Here is a 19,566-nt window from a genome sequence, read left to right as displayed (position 1 = left end):
CAAGTTATTGAGAGTAAGGTTTTTAACTCGATAAACAAAATATTTCACATAGTGACATACTAAGTATGCAACGACTATGGCCAATTGAACTTACAATAAGGTAAGTTTATACGAAGTAACACAATCTATATATTCATTTGAATGGTGATTGTTTATACATGATTATTTTCAACCGTCAACACAAGTGGTTATGTTTCTATATATAATGTTTTCTTTGTGCTTTAAACATGCTTCCGTTTTTTTGTAAACATTATGTTCGTCTCAGACTTAAAAAGGGAAGAGTTCTGAGATTACATTAAATTACTTTAACCCCGGGCATTTTTTGTGCCTGTCTCACTCTCTGGCCTCTGTATGCCTTGTTTGGTTTTGCGTTCAGTTTACGTTGCTGGTGTATATCAGGGCATCTATTTCGCTGTACCCGTGTAAAATGTTATTTTTGGGACCAGATGCTGCAACTCGTCCTGTGGTATGAGTGTATCCTAGTTGTTCATAGAAGTGGCCTTGAGTTGATTTTTTTTCATTCCAGTGTGGTTGTTGTCTCTTTGACATATTCATCATATCTATTAGCAATATCTATTTGACATCCTCTGTATGTACTTATCAGACTATTATATCAACATTCACCTAGGGCAGTCATCTAGCATTTAACTATACTAATTGATAAGCTACTTCTACATGTATGGTTGAATTAATTCGACTTAATAGACCATACAATTGCGTCCGTGTATAGCATAGTTTGGTACAAACGCAGATATCAAACCCTAAATAGTTGGGGCAAAAATCAAAACAACATTTTAGTTAAATCACAGACCGGTACCCAAAATTGAAATGCATGATGGTCTAAGATTGGACTTTTCGGGCCTTAGTGTGGTCAATTTTAAAATCAGGCCCCCAAATAGAATATGTAAATGCACAAATAGATTCAGCATGGTGAGAAACAGAAGTTTGTGTTTTTGTTGATTTATGTTTGGTTCGTTTAGTTTAGTTTAGATTAGTTTTCTGTTTGTTTGTTTGTTTTGTTTTGTTTGTTGTGTTTTTTTTTTTTTTGTTTGATTTTTTTCAAAATCTCCAAAATTATTTCAAATAAGTTATGTTATTAATGCAGTTTTTCAATGATATCATATGATGGGTGACTATTCGATCAGCAAATGTTGTCAATATGTTCTGAGAAGGAACCAGTAGGCTATCATGATAAACTATCAAAGTCGTCGCAGAATCAAGAGTTGATTACATTGAAACGATCGATCGACATTACACATTTAAGTTCTACTTTGTATTGGTTATTTATGGTATACAGAAAATAAGTTTTTGCTGACCAAAGTACCCATACATTTAATAAAAAGGCTTTGATATATACCTGCGTGTGTGTGTGTGTGTGTGTATTTGCATGGTTACTACTAAAATGAAACAGAAATTTTGAATCTTACGTCAGTCTAAATTGGGATATAACAACAAAAACTCTATAGTTAAAATATAATGCTGGCTATCGTGTTAGTGACAGTTTAGGCTTTGCAGTCGTCTTAACATCGTAGCTAAGTAAACATTGCTCTCATATCTTATTTATAAAAAAGCAAAGAGCCTTATTTAAGTAATAAGTTATCATTTAAAACGATTTTTATATGTTCCTTAATGAAGGAGTGATATTTTTGTCACACAATTTTCTCTCATACAAAACCCCGGGTTACCATTAACGATTTCTGCATTTTAATTGTCTGAATTAATATGACGTTTTTTTTTGTGTTTTTTCATCTTTATACGTATTAGTATTCAAATTAAGAACTAAATACGTTGATATATTTGTTTCAAAAACTGATGTTATCTTTCTATATGAATGTACAATAATCAAGTTAGTTCAACTCAATTCAATTCATTGTTTTGTTTAATGTCATAATTTGCAAATTAATAATAATGCGCGCATATCCATCGCTGGTGACATGAGTCAATACTTTATAGCGATTGTAAGTGCGCTTATGATATTGACCCGAAAATACACGATAAGGTAAAAGAGAAAGCAATTTTATCCACTTGTTTTTTTTTCAGGTAGGATTCAGATTTGTTACCATGGCAAGTGTTGTTCCTTGTTGTAGTTTATGTGAACATCGACACATATCAATACCTGCAGAAATATAGTGTTCGGAATGTGAAGAGGCGTTGTGTGGAAACTGCTATCAGCATCATGGCCTATCTAACATATCAAATAAACACGAAACAATAAAAATGTCTAAATATGTGTTCCGTTAATACAATAAATCAGTATTGTGAAAGCCATGGAGAGAAGTTAGTAGAGTACTGTGAGGTTCACGAGTGAGTGTCCCTGCTGTCTAAAATGTACCTTAGGGAACCATAGTATGTGTAAAGACATTGGTTCCTTAGATGAAGTCATACACAACACAAAGACATCAAATGCTTCTGCTGAGAGAGAACATTATTGGAGGAGCTTGCTTCAAATATCAAGAAAATAGAAAATGATAAGAAAAAAAAATATACAAGAATTTTTAACAGAAAAGATGAAAATTAAAACTGAAATTGAGAACATTAAAAAGAGGATTGTTGAACATGTAGACAAACTCGAAGAAACCATCACTGAAAGTTTAAACAATGTCGAAGAAGAGCAGATCAACAACATTAAACAGTTTGTAGACAAGTTATCAGAAAAAGAAAGAATTGTTATAAACAACCACGATTGCTATGTAAAGTAAAAGATCATGCCTCACCAAGCAAATGGTTGTTGAATAGATGCGTGTCAGAAGTTTCTAGCATCACTCGCTCAGAGCAACAATTTGAAGTCAAAACACCTTACCTTCAATTTCGAAGCTAACGTATCGGACTTTTTGTCAAACATTCACAATCTAGGACAAGTTTGTGTAGAAGATTCACCAAGCGAAATTGGCCTGACGCGAAAAAAGGAAAAACAAGCACAGCTCATATTACCTATCACAACACCAATATTTGTTGATAATTTAACCCTTCACCCAGATTTCAACAAATGGGAGAGATATCAGGGGTTTAACGTTATTATCAAAAAGTGAATTGTCGTATGCATATGATACCCTTCCTAACTGTCAAGTAGAGTGTATCAGCAATGACGGGACAACAAAATGGAAACCTGACCAACCGCATTTGGCTTTTGATATATAACTTATAGAAAAAGGAAGGTAGCCGTGTCAGGTAGAGGATACATACATAGATGGGTATCATTAATTGACTAAGAAACCAGATTAATCACCAAAACAAATCATTGTCCTTTATACGTGTACGGCATATCAGCGATGAAAGGTAGACGTGTCTGTTCCTGTAGGGGAAAGGATATTCACGTTATTGACATCTCAAACGGTTCATCGAACAAAATTGTTTCCCCAATGGGTGAAATATCACCAGAGTCTTACATCGCATCGTTTAGAGACAATATTTACTTCGCAGATCGCGATAGTCATATTGCCGTTTGTTGTGACATAACGGGAAAGAAAATTTGGAAATTTCAGGCGGAAAATATATTAAGACGTACTTTTGGTATATATGTTGACGGTAATGGATTTGTGTACGTTGTCGGGTGGAAAACTTTAATGTAGTAGTGATCTATCCAGACGGTCGACAATGCCGACAGTTGCTGTCGGAAGTTAATGGTTTTCAGAGTTCGAAAACCCTTCTCTACGACAAAACTAAAGCAGAAATCTTTATTGCAAATGAACAGCAATCAATTTTCAAATATTCAATAAGACTACGATATCCATCTAAAACGTTTTGACTTTATCTTTAAAACGAAGTTAAAGATAAAGACGAACTGTTGGTAGCAATGTGAAGTTGGTTACTTATTCGCTATTCGTTTGATATTTGTTAGATATTCATTTGACATTCGATTGACATTAAATTCGATTTCAATAGCGTTCAATTTCGATATAAAAAGTAATTTCAGTTAAAAGATTTGGCGTTGAGGGCCGTTTTGATATAACACTTGTATACTCGCAACGACTTAACCCGAAGTGTATCAAATAGCCACTATATAGGGTTCTTGAATAGGGCGACAACCGAAACCCAATCGATACTCAATTCCTAGAGATTGAAGTCTCCCATCGGGGCTCAAATGTTGGCGGTCGGGGCGATTTTGACACAAAACTTGCACATTTATATTTGCGACGACTTTTAACCCCTTAACCCGAAACATCCTCTATATAGGGGTTGTAGTACTCGAATAGAGCAACAATACTCGATTCCTAGAGATTGAATTTGCTCAGATAATACTTAGCGGAACATACCTAATTAGCCATTTTTTCCCTGAAATATAAATACTATTACTGTTTTGTCATTGAAAAATATTTCAATTTAAGTGATTTTTCTGTGGGGAAGGGGTACATTTTTTATTTTACTCTAAGACCCTTATTGTTACCTCAATTGTTTTGATAACCTTATAAACTGAGACATTGGGGTACATGACAATACCTATACGTATCTTTCTTCCCGCAAGCTGCCCAATGGAGACTATGGCCCTCGAACAATTGAGTCATAAAATCATGGTATTTTGACCCAGTGGGTACAAATAAAGGCTTATATCAAAAATATTCTTCGACAGGCAATCTGATTTGGTAATGGAAGATATAAATGTACCTGATAATCGACATAAAGTTGATGAGTTGGATGGGGTGGTGCATAGTGGACCCTCCCAGCACATGGACTATATGTGAAATGCTAAATTCTAAGGCAATGGATACTACATTTATGAAGTTACGAACAACATGTTATGGTAGTAACAATAATTGTAATACATTCACTGCTCACAAAGCATTTAAAAATTCAAGTAAAAAAAAATGAAGAGTTCGAATAAAATATGTTTTGATGTGTCAAGTGACAAAAATCCTGAAGCCCCATTCAACTTTAATGTGAAGTAAAAGTTGAGTCTACCTTTAGTGAAAAAAAGACGTTTGAAACTGAATTTCCAAAGTACACATGTAACTTGACATCTGAATCTTCGAAATCGGATCAACGTCCAAGCCTTCCTGAGATGCATGTCTGTACAAGGTAAACGAATATATGTATCAATATGTAGCCTAATGTCTTAACTTTACAATGGTACCAAGTAAGTTTATTGCAGCCTCTAGTGTTTTGGGGTTCAATGAAAAAAAAATGTACCCCTACCCCGCCGGAATCGCTTAAATTGACATATTTTTTTCAAAAGCAAATCCCCGAAAGTATTAAGTACCATTCTGTGTAAAAACCAGGCAATGAGTGGCCCATCATTTCCTCCAATGTAGTCACATGTGTCTAAAATAGATTCAGTACATCCAGAAAACAAAAATCTATTTAAGTTTTAAATCATGAAGCATCTGTGACGGAGATATTTTTAAATGCTTTTATAGGGAAAGAATGCAGGAAATTTTCCTGCCATTTTTCCATAGTGTATTTTAACTGAATTTGACCTATCAATAACTTAAAAAGGCAAATTTTACAAACACTTTGACAATAATTTCTAGTGGTAACTTTGACTAAAGTGGATAGCTAAGATATAAGAGTCAATGACGGGTCAAGACATAATTTACAACACTGGGATCCGGTCAAATAACTTATTAATAATCTATATTTATTGTACTACAACCCCTATATAGTGGCTGTCTGATACACTTCGGGTTAAGGGAGGTAAAAGTCGTTGGAAATATAAATATGCAAGTTTTGTGTCAAAATCGCCACGAGCGGCAATATTTGAGCCCCGGTGAGAGACTTCAATCTCTAGAAATCGAGTATCGATTAGTGTCGATTATTGCCCTATTCGCGCACTACAACCCCTATATAGTGACTGTTTGATACACGTCGGGTTAAGGGGGGTGTAAACTCGATGCATATATTAATATTCAAGTTTTGTGTCAAAACGGCCTGACCGCCATATTTTCAGCTCCGATGAGAGACTTCAATCTCTAGGAATCGAGTATCGATTTGGTCGATTGTTCCCGTATTCAAGCACTACAATCCCTATATAGTGTCTGTTTGAAACACTTCGAGTTAATGGAGGTAAAAGTCGTTGCAAAGTTTAAATATGCAAGTTTTGTGTCAAAATCGCCCCGACCGCCAAATTTTGGGCCACGGTGAGACACTTCAATCTCTAGGAATCGAGTATCAATTGGGTGTCTATTGTTGCCCTATTCGAGCACTACAACTCCTATATAGTGGCTGTTTGATACACTTCGGGTTAAGGGGGGCAAAAGTCGTTGCGAATATAGGTGTTTTATGTCAATACGACCCTGACCGCCCACTATGAAATTACTTTTTATATCGAAATTATTATTGAAATTGAGTTTAATGTCAATCGAATGTCAAATTAATATCAAATGAATGTCAAACGAATGTTAAACGAATGTCAAATGAATATCAAACGAATGTCGAATAAGTAACCAACTTCACATTGCTACTGTTGGTTTCATCAATGAAATTTCGATCTGGCAAAAATACACTCATTGCAGAAACATTGAGTCTAATGTAAAAAGGAGATGAGGTAAACGAACATTTTAATTCTGTGTTGGCTGTTCATGAAATTGCAACTTTCTCTACGTTCTTTATGCATAACAAAGTTTTCCCAGCTGAGTGTGTGCTTTTTGTTACTAAAAAAACAAAAACAAAAAACGTTAAGAATAATCAGAAACAAGAAATAAATTTGCTTTGATACAATATTGATATTTAAGAAAATAATGTGATGTTATTATACTTGATACCTTTGCTTTGTAAGGTATCAAACTTATTAAGGTCCTTACAAAGTGAAGGCGATTAAATATGCATAAGGATGTATTTTAAAGGGAATACTTCATCAAAACCAAATTACTTACATTAAAAACGTTCGAAAGACTAGAACATATTGACAGCTTAGAAAGTGCTGATCAAGGATTTATGTTATGCATTATACGATATACGTCACGTTAGTCACCTAATCACGTGTTCCATGTTATTCATCATATATTGATATATAACCTCCTTTGACGAACTTAAATCAAATCAACATTGATAACAGACAGTCCAGGTTTTTAATGGAGTCCATGTTGCTCATTTCTTTTTTTTGCATCAACCTGTAATTTTAGTTATGTCGTGTTTTTTTGTTGTGTGTATTTATCTTATCTGTCTAGTCATTATCTATGGTTTATATTCCGTTGATTGACATGTGAATCATGATTCTCTTGATTGTTTTCCTTTGTCTTAATTAATATCATTAATTAATGGGTTCATTTTTATTTATTTTTTTGTATTTACAATTGATTTTACCGGAATGTAACAGGATTGATTATTTGTCGCAATAACGTGTGAGAAACAGGTTGTTGAAATTAACTTTGATAATCAATATTACATACAACTCTAATCCGGAAATAATTTATCCGCTAGCTTATACCTGATGTAAATAGTCCCTTTTAAAACCCAAGAAAGATAATTACTAATAGAGCAAAAACATTGAAATGATAAATGAACTAAAAATAGGTTTGTTCATGTTAAGTTTAGTTTTTGTCTACTGAACATGCCATTTTCTGATAAAAATAAAGCATACTGAATTGAAATATCAGGTTTCGTAAAAACAAAACTGGATATCTTACATAAATTGTTGTTCATAAGTGAGATAAGATATGGAAAACTTCAAATATTGTTTTTTTATCGGTCATCGCAATTAGTGGTTGAATATACCTTAAGTATTTTCCTGTGGGTATTTCTTCAAGTGGAATGATGCCAATTAAAATATCTCTGCCGTCTTCAAGTATGAATTTCAGGAAAGAAACCTTGTGTCATTAAATTTCAAATAAAAATGGGACAGTTCAAATATCTACAGCTCTTACGTTGTGTTAAATGAATTGTTACGAGCAGAAAATTTCGTCGCCTTTGCTATGATACTATTGCATTTTCCTCTCTTGGTTCTAAAACAAAAAAATGTTCATCAAGAGAATGGTCCAAATTTCCGTTCGAGATTTACATGTTCATTTTGGACATATGCACTATGGATGGTCATTTTTAAACTTACACTTTTGGTAAACTAACACCTATAAATATATTTTATTTTTCCCGTAGGTTTGGTCAACGTTCTGTTTTCACAATGGCATGTTCTGTCCCTCATTGCAATATATGTGATCATGTACAAATTTTGATAATCGCTGAGGTGTGGTGTCAAGAATGTAAAGAGGCATTATGTGGTAACTGCTACCACCATCATAGTTTGTCAAGGTCATCAAAGGATCACGAAACAGTACCAATAACTGAGTACGTTAAATTGCCACCATTCGTTCAAGCGATAAAACGATATTGTGAAATTCATGGAGAAAAGTTTAACAACTCTTGTAAAAAAACATGACTGCCCATGTTGTAGGAAATGCACTCTTGATAACCATAACACATGTAAAGATAATGTTTGCTTGGTAGATGTCATACAAAACGCAAAAGCATCAAGCGCATTTCCCGAAATTAAACATGCTAGCTTTAAATATCAAGAAAATAAAAGGTGACCGGATCACCAATTTACGAGAAGTTGTATCGAAAAAGAAAACAATTACAAACCAAATCAAAAACATGAAAAAAGACTAATCGAGCATCTTGACGACCTTAAAGATACAATTTTAAAGGATTTAAACAATAAAGAGATCGGCAGGCAGCAGTCTCTGTCGGAGCTGGGTATCCGCAGATTGTTTCAATATTTGACCTACAAATTAGATCATTTACAAGAGCATACCATTTGCCTTCATTCGTTTTTGGCACAGCAATGAAACAAAATAAACTTTTATGTTCTTGTCTAGATCTAGGAATTCAGGTTATTGATCTTTCGAGCAGTGTATTGACTAAAATAAATGCACCAACTGGAGATATGTCAGCATTCTCTTATTTTACAAGTTTTCAAGATAAAATTTACTACACAGATTTGGGCAAACACTTCGTCGTTTGTTGTGATTTAAAGGGAAAAATTATTTGGAAATTTCGTGACCAAGCTGTTTTGAAGGCTCCTTCTTGCATTGATATAGATGGGAATGGATTTGTCTACGTCATTGGAAAAAGGACGTGTAATGTAGTTGTTATCTCCCCTGACGGTCGAAAATGTCGACAGTTGCTGACGAAAAAAGATGGCCTTGAAAATGCACAGGCGCTTTCCTGCGACAAACAAGCAAACGAACTATTGATTGCAAATTCGTGTAACATTATTTTCAGGTATAAACTTGAGCTTTGACAACTATTTGCAGCACTTTCAGACATAAATGTACAGGAAAGTATACATCCATCACTAATATTCTTCCGAATGTGACATTTGAGTAAAAATGTTTCATGGGATCCGACATTTATGTGTTTCTCTGTGACCGGCAATATCACCACAAGTGTCTCATAAGAAATAAAAGTTTATTTTCAACAGAATATTTGACATATTAAGTCATATAGTACCTAATAATTCCCCTATAAATATATAAATGAAGATGACCTTGAATGAACATACTTCATACATGTAATAGTAATGTAAAAAAGAGGTAAACAAACTTGATTTCAAGAAAATTGAGACTCGAAAAAGACATTTATTTTACAATAATTTACATGGATCCTCTAGAGAATCCTTCTTACGTCACTTAGTATTAAAAAAACTAGATATCCCGATATATTTCAATGGAACATTTTCCCGAGAATTATCTCCATTTTAAAAGAATTTTCACACCAGTAACCTTTCCTTGAAAAGGGTTTTTATAGTTAATATTTTAGTTTTACCATGTATTGTTTTTGGTCAAAATTATTAAAAATATGTTGAACATATCATTTTTACATCCTTTAAACACTAGAAAGTCATTGAAAATATATCCGTGCGATTGCTGTGTGTGTGTATGTGTGTGTTATTTTAGTCTCTTTTTAGTCTGGATATGTAATCATCTAAGTGTATTGGGTTATTGTTTTGTTTGTTTGTTGGGGTTTAACGTCCAAGCAGCAATATTTCAGCTATATTCAGACGATGAACATGAAATTGATGATAAAATGAACATGAAATGATGGTGAAATGAAAAAGGGATGGGACACAAGGACAATGGGGTCGACAAAATTTGATTGGGTAGGGTCGGGCAATTTAGCCTCCTGTGACGGAGCCCTATGGTTCCTATTCCGGGAGAACACACAGTAGGGTTCTTAAACGTGCGAGGAACATAACATCTTTCCCAACACGGTGCACCACTATGGTTTGCGGTCAGATTTTCCGTATTATAGCCTGAAGACCCCAGCATGTAACACGCCAGGGGTACCCCATTCCACCACCTGGGGCACACATCTCAGTTGCTCTGTGGGCAGAGCGCCCTAGCCCCCGGCTATATTCAGCTATAGTAGCAGATCTCAATATGTGTCCATTTAAATGCCGTATTGTTAATATTTTAAACAAGTTCATTACATTGATAAATTATTGTCATTTTTCAGAGGCTAGTAAAAGAGGACATGAAAACTATGACTCGGTGAACATCCTTGAATTTTAATATCATACAACCAATTTAACTTAAATAACCTTTTCTATATTTGTGTTCTAAAAAGTGGGGGGTTTATCATTGTGAACACGTACCTTAGATTTGAAGTTGTGTTGATAAAAACAATGAGATAACCTCATTAATTCATTGTTAAAGGTTCACCTGACGTATCTTCACTCTGGTTTAGTTATGCATATCAGGAATACAATATGATAAATAAAAAAAAATCTTAACTACTTTTACACAAACGATCAAAACTGTAATTACGAAAATGAACATAAACATATTTTTCTTGTTATACACCAGTACGCTCAATAGCTTTAAGAATATACACTTTTCAAAGTATGTCGGAATCATATCTTACTCCATAGATATAGATTTTGAGTTCTAAAAATACCAACAATTTAAAAATATTTTTTAAAACAATTTTAAAATATATTAACGTTATAGATATACCACGTATTTCTCACGTTGTTCATTTATTTATTTTATTTATTTTATTTATTTTTCCTTTGGTTATTTCCAACTCACTGGAACGTTTTGTGTCGAGTGTAAGTACAAATAACAAATTCGTTCTAAATTTATGTCCAATAGTGATAAATGCAATTTAAGTTTACGTTTTACGAAACGTGAAGCATGTCTCTTCCCGTACGCATATTGCCTCAGAATTTCAAAACATGAAAAATGTTTTTTTTTCCAAACCTAGGTTTACAAAGAAATATATATAACATTGATGACAAAGAAAAATATGTATACATCACTGTATATGTACATTGCAATGCGTGCAAAATTGGAAAAAATGCATAACCAGAACAAGTACTGTAGACGAAATTCAAATTCCTATCATATAAACAATTAAGATATTTGAAGAATATATTTGACTTAATCTTTTAGTTTTGGCGTAATTATATAGTAGGTATACAATTGTAGTTCAAGCGAAAAGTTGTCTCTTTTTTGCATACAGTTTTACTTCACTAGTAATATTAAACGTAGGCTTTAGAGAATCTGATTTACTAAGCATACTAAGAATATTTGTTTCTCTATCTATGATAATTATAATAAGGAATCGATTAATATAACATTTTGAACTCTTGGATACTTTAATAGCCCTAGGGATCATTAATTTGTATCTATCACGGTTATTACGATATAAGCTTAACACCACAAAATCATCCTTTTTTTATCAAATTATTAAGTCTAAAACTTCAATAAGGAGTCGTCATACCTCTTCTATGAAAAGGATAATTTTAATACTTTTTAAGCTGAAAAAAAAACCACGTTAGTTTTTAAGTATTTTTTCGGTAGTTCTTATGAAATATCTATAAAGAGGTGACTGAACCCTGGTGGTTTATACGGCTGCTGTGTGCAAAGCTTGATCTGGGTTATCGACACAACTTTTAAGTAAATTCCTAAAGGATGTTAGTGCAAACACTTTGTTATAATCCATACAATGTTTTTGGAGAAAAGGTTTTTAAAGGAACATTAACAACAATAAGACGAAGCAAAGTGATGACAATAAGACATATTGATCTTTTGTCCAGGTAAGTTAGAAGGGGGGAATCTTCAACACAAACTTGCACTTTAGATTGTGTTGATATAATATAATGAGAAAAGGTTAACATTGTATTAACATTATTATCTTATTGTTAACGGATTACTCCACGCCAGTCAGTTAGTCATATCTGTTCAAAGGTTATTTGTACAAAAGTTAATGGTCATTTGCAATTATTTGGAACTATACAAAGCTTATATATTAGTAAAAGTTGAAATTAAACCTTTTCTTTTACCATCAAAACCTGTGGTTTGAAATTGCTAACTGTATTATTATTCTATAATACAAATGCTGCTGATGAGTGGTTACTCCTTGAAACGACATATCGAAATTCGCAATATACATGATTGTTATTTTTATATTTGCTGTTTTTGTTATTAGGGAATGCAGTGAACAAATTTGTATGAGTATTCATATTTTTGAAAATACACAATTGTGCCCTCTGACGATAAAAGTTAGTCAGACACTCTCCCTTGAAAATAAAATCATTCAATAAATGTACACAATGATAATGTTTATATGAGATGCCTGTGCCTTTTTAAGAGTTATTGTAGCATTAGCAGGGAAGAACAAATTATCCCAATATCCTTTTTTCTTTAAATTCTTGTCAAATTCGATCCGTCCAAATACATTTATGGAAGAAAAACACGTTCCGATTGCACACAGGAACCATATAAATTGCTATCAACTATTGATTTCAGAGAAATCAACCGAAATAAGTGAAACGTTGGAACAAAATTAAAATTATGTTCATTCTAAAACCCTTCCCCTAACAATAAATAGGGGTTAAATGACTACAAAAACAGTGTATTTGGCCATAGTATATACAGTGTAACAAGAGGCTCCCGGGAGCCTCAATCGCTCACCTTGTTAAAGTATGTCTTTCAAGGGCAGTGAATTTTAAAAGGAGTTGTCCAAAAATTTGACTCAAGATGATTTTGATTGGACTTATCATAAGGATCATTTTAGCAATTGAACGTTTCTTTCTATATTTCAATTTGTTTTTAAGATATTGGCTGAAAACTGTAAAAAAAACATTTAAGGGCAATAACTCTTACAAGGAGTCGCCTGACAATTTTGATCCCTAAAGATTTTGATTGCCGTATAAAGGCAATTAAACGAGATTGGTTAAACCTAATGGTTTTGGAAACCTTATGAGAAAAACTACTGTCTGACACCTATGTTCTATTTTTAGTAACGGCGATCAATAATTCCAATACCAGTTCAATGCATGATACCCCAAGGAACATTCATACCAAGCTTGGTTTCAATCATTTTGCAAGAAAAAAAACCATTAAAAATAGCTAAAATAAGTCGAAAGAGGGCAATAACTCCAACATGGCTTAACAGACAAAAATGAAAATTTTACCACAGATAGATCTCATCTTGCTGCACACTTTTACCCATGTCAAGAATTGGCTAAACCTAACGGTTTTTTTTAGATATATGCGAAACTTACTGTCTGACACCTATTTTGCCAGTGGCCTAGACCTTTCTTGTCTTGCGTTGTTTTAGCTTCCAATAAAGATATTCATAGTTATATATTTACTAAAATGGGCCAATTTAAAGATAAAGCGAGCACGCTCACAATACCGAACCCTCAAACATTTACACACTTTAGAAAAAATGAGTTCTGTACATGTGTGTATCCAAATAAAATATTGCTTATTTTCTAAGTATGTGAAAAATGTCTAAGATATTATTGCTACTAATCATTCATTAAATTTCAAGTAAATCGGTAAAAAACGGAGACATTACCTAGGCCATCATACGTTATGACTGACGGACTCACCGAAAGAAGGACAGACGGACAAACTAATACTTTAACGGATCAAAACATCAAAGCTCCTCTACTTTTTCATTGAATATAAAAACAAGATTATTCGAATGTAATATCTTTAAGTTAACGCTTAAGCACCTTTTCCCGCGTTTTGCCGTTAAAAAACGGCATATCAAGCATTAAAGGGCAAATCAACCACGATCTGAGGTTAACAAAAAAATAGATAAATATGTTCTTGTGATTAAAAAAGTTTTTGTTATGTTTATAAAGCAAGAAAAATATTGCCGATCGTTTTACACGGAATCCCCCAAAATTGTGACCACTTCCTATTTACGACCAAGTAATTTTCAAAGTACGATTAAAGACCTTTCCAAAAATATACAGTATGTGTTGGATAGGTGCATTAAAAACATCGAAAGCTCTTGTTCGGTGCTCGCCTATAAATAATTAGGGCAATAATCCAAACAACATTTAATTTTGGTAAATTTATAGATTGAGTTTATATTTTTGAAAGAACATTCATGCAGAGTTCTCACACAGAAAAAAAATCAATAAAATTTAAAATGCCAATCACGGACCGATAGCCAAAGTTGAAATGCATGATGGTCCGAAGTTTAATATCATTATTTTTGTGCCTTAATTTATTTATTTATTCTATTTGTAAACGATTATCCTGAATGTTTGGTTCATTCTCATGCATCTATAGATGCTGACAATACATCTCAAGATGTTGATGATAAATGTATTGCTGTTATTGAAAAAAAAACTAAAAAAAATCTTGTAAACTCAATCAAACGGATGCAATGTAATAAACTTACAATGAACCTTAAAAAGATTCAATTAATGCTTATTGGTACTCAACAGAAATTAGCATAACATCGCAAAATTTATATTAATATAGACAATATTTATTAGAAAGTGTTAAGCATTCCAAATTTTTAGGTATTAATATTGATTTTTATTTATCTTGGTCTTATCATAATGTTTTGTTTTACCAGAAAGATATCTAGAAAAATTGGTGTTTTAAAACGTTTAAAAAGCTTTATGTCACCTGAAGCGCTTTTAAAGGTACACAACTCTGTCATTTTTTCTCATTGTAATTATTGTAGCACTGTATGGTCTAATTCCAAAAATGTGGCAAATATAGATAAGATTTTGTAACTACAGAAAAAAAGCTGCATGTATAATTTTGAATATGCGTAATATTATGACACCATCTAGTGTATTTAATTTATTGAGGTGGATTCCAATGCCTGATTATTTTATTTACAGAAAAACTAGTTTGGTGTTCAAGTCACGTCATCAGTTAACACCTGGATATCTTTATGCTTTTAAATATGTACATGAGGTGAGCTCTAGAAACAGACAGAGCGAATGAAATTTATTATATATACCAAAAGCTCGAAACGAATATTTTAAAAGATCCTTTGCTATGTCAGGTAGCTTGTTATGGAATAATTTACAATCGAGCATAAGAAACTGTTCTACAATTGAATGTTTTAAAATGACATACTTAGATAATTACCTTAACATGTCGACCAATAACTTGACATTATGTAGTGAATTTCTATCATACACGTTAATATTATCCATTTAAAATTGTTCTTTCTTTTAATGTGTATTTTATTCTTTATGTTGTACATTATGTATATAATGCAAGGCCATATTTTTTTATGACAATGTTTTCTTGCCAAAGAAATAAGATGTATTGGCATGTTCCATGTAAACAAGACAGTAAAATATTTTTATGCCATTAATGCCTTTTTCAATGACAAAATATGGTTGTGACTATTCGATCAGGAAATATGTTTTTAGAAGGTACTAGTAGGCTATCACGATAAACTATTGAAGTCGTCGGCGGAATCAATAATGTATTTAAATTGAAATGATAGATCGCCCTAGATCGCCCTTACATATGTTTGTTTCATTATCTATTTATGTTTTTTTTTTTGGTATACAGAGGGTAAAAAAGTGTTTGCTGACAAAGTATCAGAAAAAAAGTATTTTATATTTACCAGCTTTTAATTATGTGTGTTTGTGTGTGTGTGAACTGTGAATGTTAACAAACACTACATTGAAAACGGGTTCGCGTATAGTGAAGTATAGAACAGGCACAGTCAGAAATCCAACATGACTTGGGTGCATGCTTTTTTGTAGTGAATCTAATACTACCCACAAACAATAATCGGTGAACAGAAAAGGGAAAGGGGCAGTCATGCCCTCAAATATTTCGCATAAAACATGTTACATAAACTCTTCAAAACTGTAAATATACCAATGCCAAGTAACGTTGTGAGTGAAATTTCTTGAGCAATATTTAATATCATAAGAATGTTGGTCAAGGTCCCTTCGATCGGCTTACAACAAGAATCAAAGTCAATACGATTCTGCATAACATGGTTTTTTATCTTGTATGTTAGTCATAGTACAGTATTTACCAATTTCTTTCTAAGATAAGTAAATACTAATATGTCATATACTTAGTCATCTGCCCATGTATATGGTTTTAGTTAATCAGGCCAAAGAGCCTACTTTCCAATCCGACAGACTAATTGACTGTGCACTGAATTGCAGTAGACTTCAAATTCAAATATTTGATTTATTGGAGCTACAATATATGAACTAATACATAATGCATACTTTTTAATTACTTATTTCAAACCATTTAGTTTCTAACCGAAGGGAAAATAGTTTAAGTTTCAAAGAAGAATAAAATAGTTTCCGTATGTATGAAAAAAGACTATTCTACTTTATATTCCTTGCAAACATGTGCATGCACTGCGTAGCTTGATACAAAGGCAGATGCATGTCGACCCTTCATGCTGACAAGAAAGAAAACTCAAGCTTGATAAATTTATGCATAAGAATAGTGTTTACATGTTTGTGTTTATTTATTCTTGACGTCAATTTACCCAAATACATGCACAAAATGTAATTATAGATATTAATCTAACCAAAGAAAAAAAATCATGAAATATGCATTTCATACGAAACAACACATATTTTGCATAGTAGTTAATCCCAGAGGTGTTCCATTAAAATGAATATTTTTTTTATTTGGTTGCATCATCAATGTTGTATAAATATATGTGGTCAAAATATTACGTTGTAATCGATTTGTCCGTAAAGACTTCTTCTACCTCCGGTACCAAAAAACTTTAAGCTTTTGTTGAACATGTTTATATTTTGTTCTCAATATCCTTCTGTAATTGCTAAAACTATGATTTTAAATGAACCGATTTACTAGGAAAGGTAACGGTTACTTATTTAGTGAAAATAATATTTTACCGACCAAAACGACTTATTAGCATATTTCATGTTAACATGATAGTTCAAGATTTACGACGAGTAATGTCTTCATTGTTTTCAAAATTACATCACAAAATAACATTTCTTTCCAATGTGTATCAATACTTTCATAAGAAACTGAGAGTTTACAAGGTGACTGTTTGAGCCGGAAATATTGCTTATATGTTTTACAAGCATAAATAGGCTATCACTATCAAATACAGAAGTCGTCGACGGAATCAAAAGTTTATGCAATATGAATGGTTTAACAGTCGATTCAAATATTTTAGTTTTATTTTGTTTTTGTGTGCTTTAAGAAAAATCTTTTTTAACAAAGTACAATGTAACCACACATGAATATGAATAAGTTTCGAAACATATGTTTTGTTATTTTATTTGTTTATGAATGTGTATGTGTGTGTTGATGACCTGTTTATCTGTGTTTCTTTTCACAGGCAAGTTTTACTGTTGAGCAACATGGTCGCATAAGAAACAATCCGCTTATCATTTCTTCATAAAAATAATTTTAAGTTTCTATCTTAGTCTTTACTAATTCTATGGAAAAGTAAAATAGATATTAAAACATGGAAGCGAATAAAAAAAGAGTTATCTGTCATAGTTTAAAAAGTAAGCTAAGAATTTTAATCCTATAATGTTCTTTCAGGTTTGCCTACCGTTGTTACCATAGACAGTTCTGTCACTTGTTGTATATATATGAGCATCGACATATTTCAATACCTGCAGAAGTATGGTGTCCGCAAAGTGAAAAGGCATTGTGTGGAAATTGCCACCAGCATCATTGTCTGACAATGCTATCAAAAAATCACGAAACTATTCCAATATCTAAATATGTCGAACTGCCGTTGGGAATAACAAAATGAAGGCAAAACATATTATCTTCAGTTTTGACGCAAAAATATCTGACATTTTGTCCAAGTTCAAGACCTGGGACGAATGCATGTTGAAGAATCACCATGCCAAATTGGCCTGACGCGAAAAAAGGAAAAACAAGCACAGCTCGTATTACCTATCACAGCACCGACATTTCTTGATGATATTACTCTATTTCCATAGTGTGTATAAGCAATTACAGAAAACTGAATGGGCACTGAACCTGCCACATGAGGCTTTTGATATACAACTCATAGAAGAATCTAATTTAGGGGTGTCAGGTGGTACATACCAGACGCATGGGAAAATATCATTTGTTGACCAGATGATATCAGATTAATCACCAAGACATGTGGACTTCTTCCTTCATGCATGCAAAGCATATCAGGAATGAAAGGTGAACTAGTCTGTTCCTGTAGACAAAGTGGTATTCAGGTCATTAACCTCTAAAACGGTTTATTGACAGAAATTAATTTACCAACGGGTGCAATGTTAACTTTGTCTTACATTATATTTTATAGAGACAATATTTACTTCACTCATCTCGTTAAAAACATTGTTGTTTGTTGTGATTTGTAAGGAAAAAAAGATATGGAAATCTAAATACGAAACAATCTTGAGATGTCCTTATGGTATCGAGGTGGACGGGAATGGATGTGTATATGTCGCTGCCTTGGAAACTTGTAATGTAGTAGTGCTCGCTCCAGACGGTCGACACTTCCGACAATTGCTGGCTAGAGGAAGATGCTTCTGATAGTCCACGAGTTATATTCTACGACACGATGAAAACGTGTGAAACATTAATTGCAAATCAGAAGGGAACCATTTTCAAGTATTCATCTAGGTCTTAAATGCTAGCATTCTATATTGATGTTTCTTTTTTGTGTTGTCTCTATTCGTATCCAATAAACTTCATGTGATTTACAACACAATATGTTTGTCATGAAATGAATTGATTTACAATATATAGATATATACAATGAAACAGTAATAAACACTAAAAAAAACAGTAATAAACTTGTGTTATGTCATGAACAAGTGGGGCAAGTGTGTTATTCAATTTGAAAGGTTCCCGTTAAAACATTTTTGTGCCAAAGATTGCAAAAATATATCTTTGTGTGGCGGAGCTATACACCAAGACATAATACCTATATTTGTGGGAATTTATAATATGTTAAAGACCATAAATAACAGGAAATAGAAAAAGACTGTTCTTGTAGCAATAAAACTTATCTAGTTGCTTATCTCTGGACGAATATGATTTAAACAATCTAAACAACACATATACAACTTGACAGAGAAATTTTTCTTTTTCCGGGTATATGTAAAAACATATTCTCGATCAATAATGGAAGTAATATGCATAGCTTACATGTATAAATTACAATATTTGAACACACGGTAGAACAAACTATTGAGCCGCAGTATAACTGCTAACAACAATGCCCTTGAAATCACTGGACTTAAAATAAATCCAGAAATCAATTTGACATATGATATAAGTATTTAGATCAATTGTATAGAAATGTATGCAAAGTAAACAATACAGTTTTATCAAGTTTTTGTTTAATGATAAAATCACAATCTCGCCATTTAACGTAACTATTTATAAGACCTTTCGACAGCTG

General features: G+C 32.7%; 2 protein-coding genes across 2 annotated transcripts in view; one reads left to right on the top strand and one right to left on the bottom strand.

Annotated features, from left to right (window-relative positions):
- Nucleotides 1-19,566, bottom strand: part of LOC148602968 (uncharacterized) — a 113,242-nt gene that overhangs the window by 30,948 nt on the left and 62,728 nt on the right. The gene's annotated exons all lie outside the window — the stretch shown is intronic.
- On the top strand, nucleotides 2,375-9,169 carry LOC148602971 (uncharacterized). Its single transcript, XM_088553240.1, has 4 exons — nucleotides 2,375-2,690; nucleotides 2,748-3,025; nucleotides 8,026-8,291; nucleotides 8,745-9,169. Exons 1-4 carry the CDS (start codon nucleotides 2,466-2,468, stop codon nucleotides 9,167-9,169), a joined length of 1,194 nt encoding a protein of 397 aa, XP_088409366.1. The 5' UTR covers nucleotides 2,375-2,465.

Source organism: Perna viridis, chromosome 11 (assembly GCF_037379345.1).
Source record: "Perna viridis isolate PV_CMFRI_1.1 ecotype Kerala chromosome 11, ASM3737934v1, whole genome shotgun sequence".
Classification (NCBI taxonomy): Eukaryota; Metazoa; Mollusca; class Bivalvia; order Mytilida; family Mytilidae; genus Perna; species Perna viridis.
This window is presented reverse-complemented; position numbering and strand designations above follow the sequence as displayed.

Excerpts from the sequence above, each read along its gene's own strand:
- LOC148602971 (XM_088553240.1), top strand. The coding sequence starts at position 2,466 with ATGATAAGAAAAAAAAATATACAAGAATTTTTAACAGAAAAGATGAAA. Across the intron at positions 2,691-2,747 it reads TAAACAACCACGATTGCTAT|AAGTTTCTAGCATCACTCGC; the intron begins GTAAAGTAAAAG and ends GATGCGTGTCAG. Across the intron at positions 8,292-8,744 it reads AGAAAAGTTTAACAACTCTT|ATCTAGGAATTCAGGTTATT; the intron begins GTAAAAAAACAT and ends GTTCTTGTCTAG.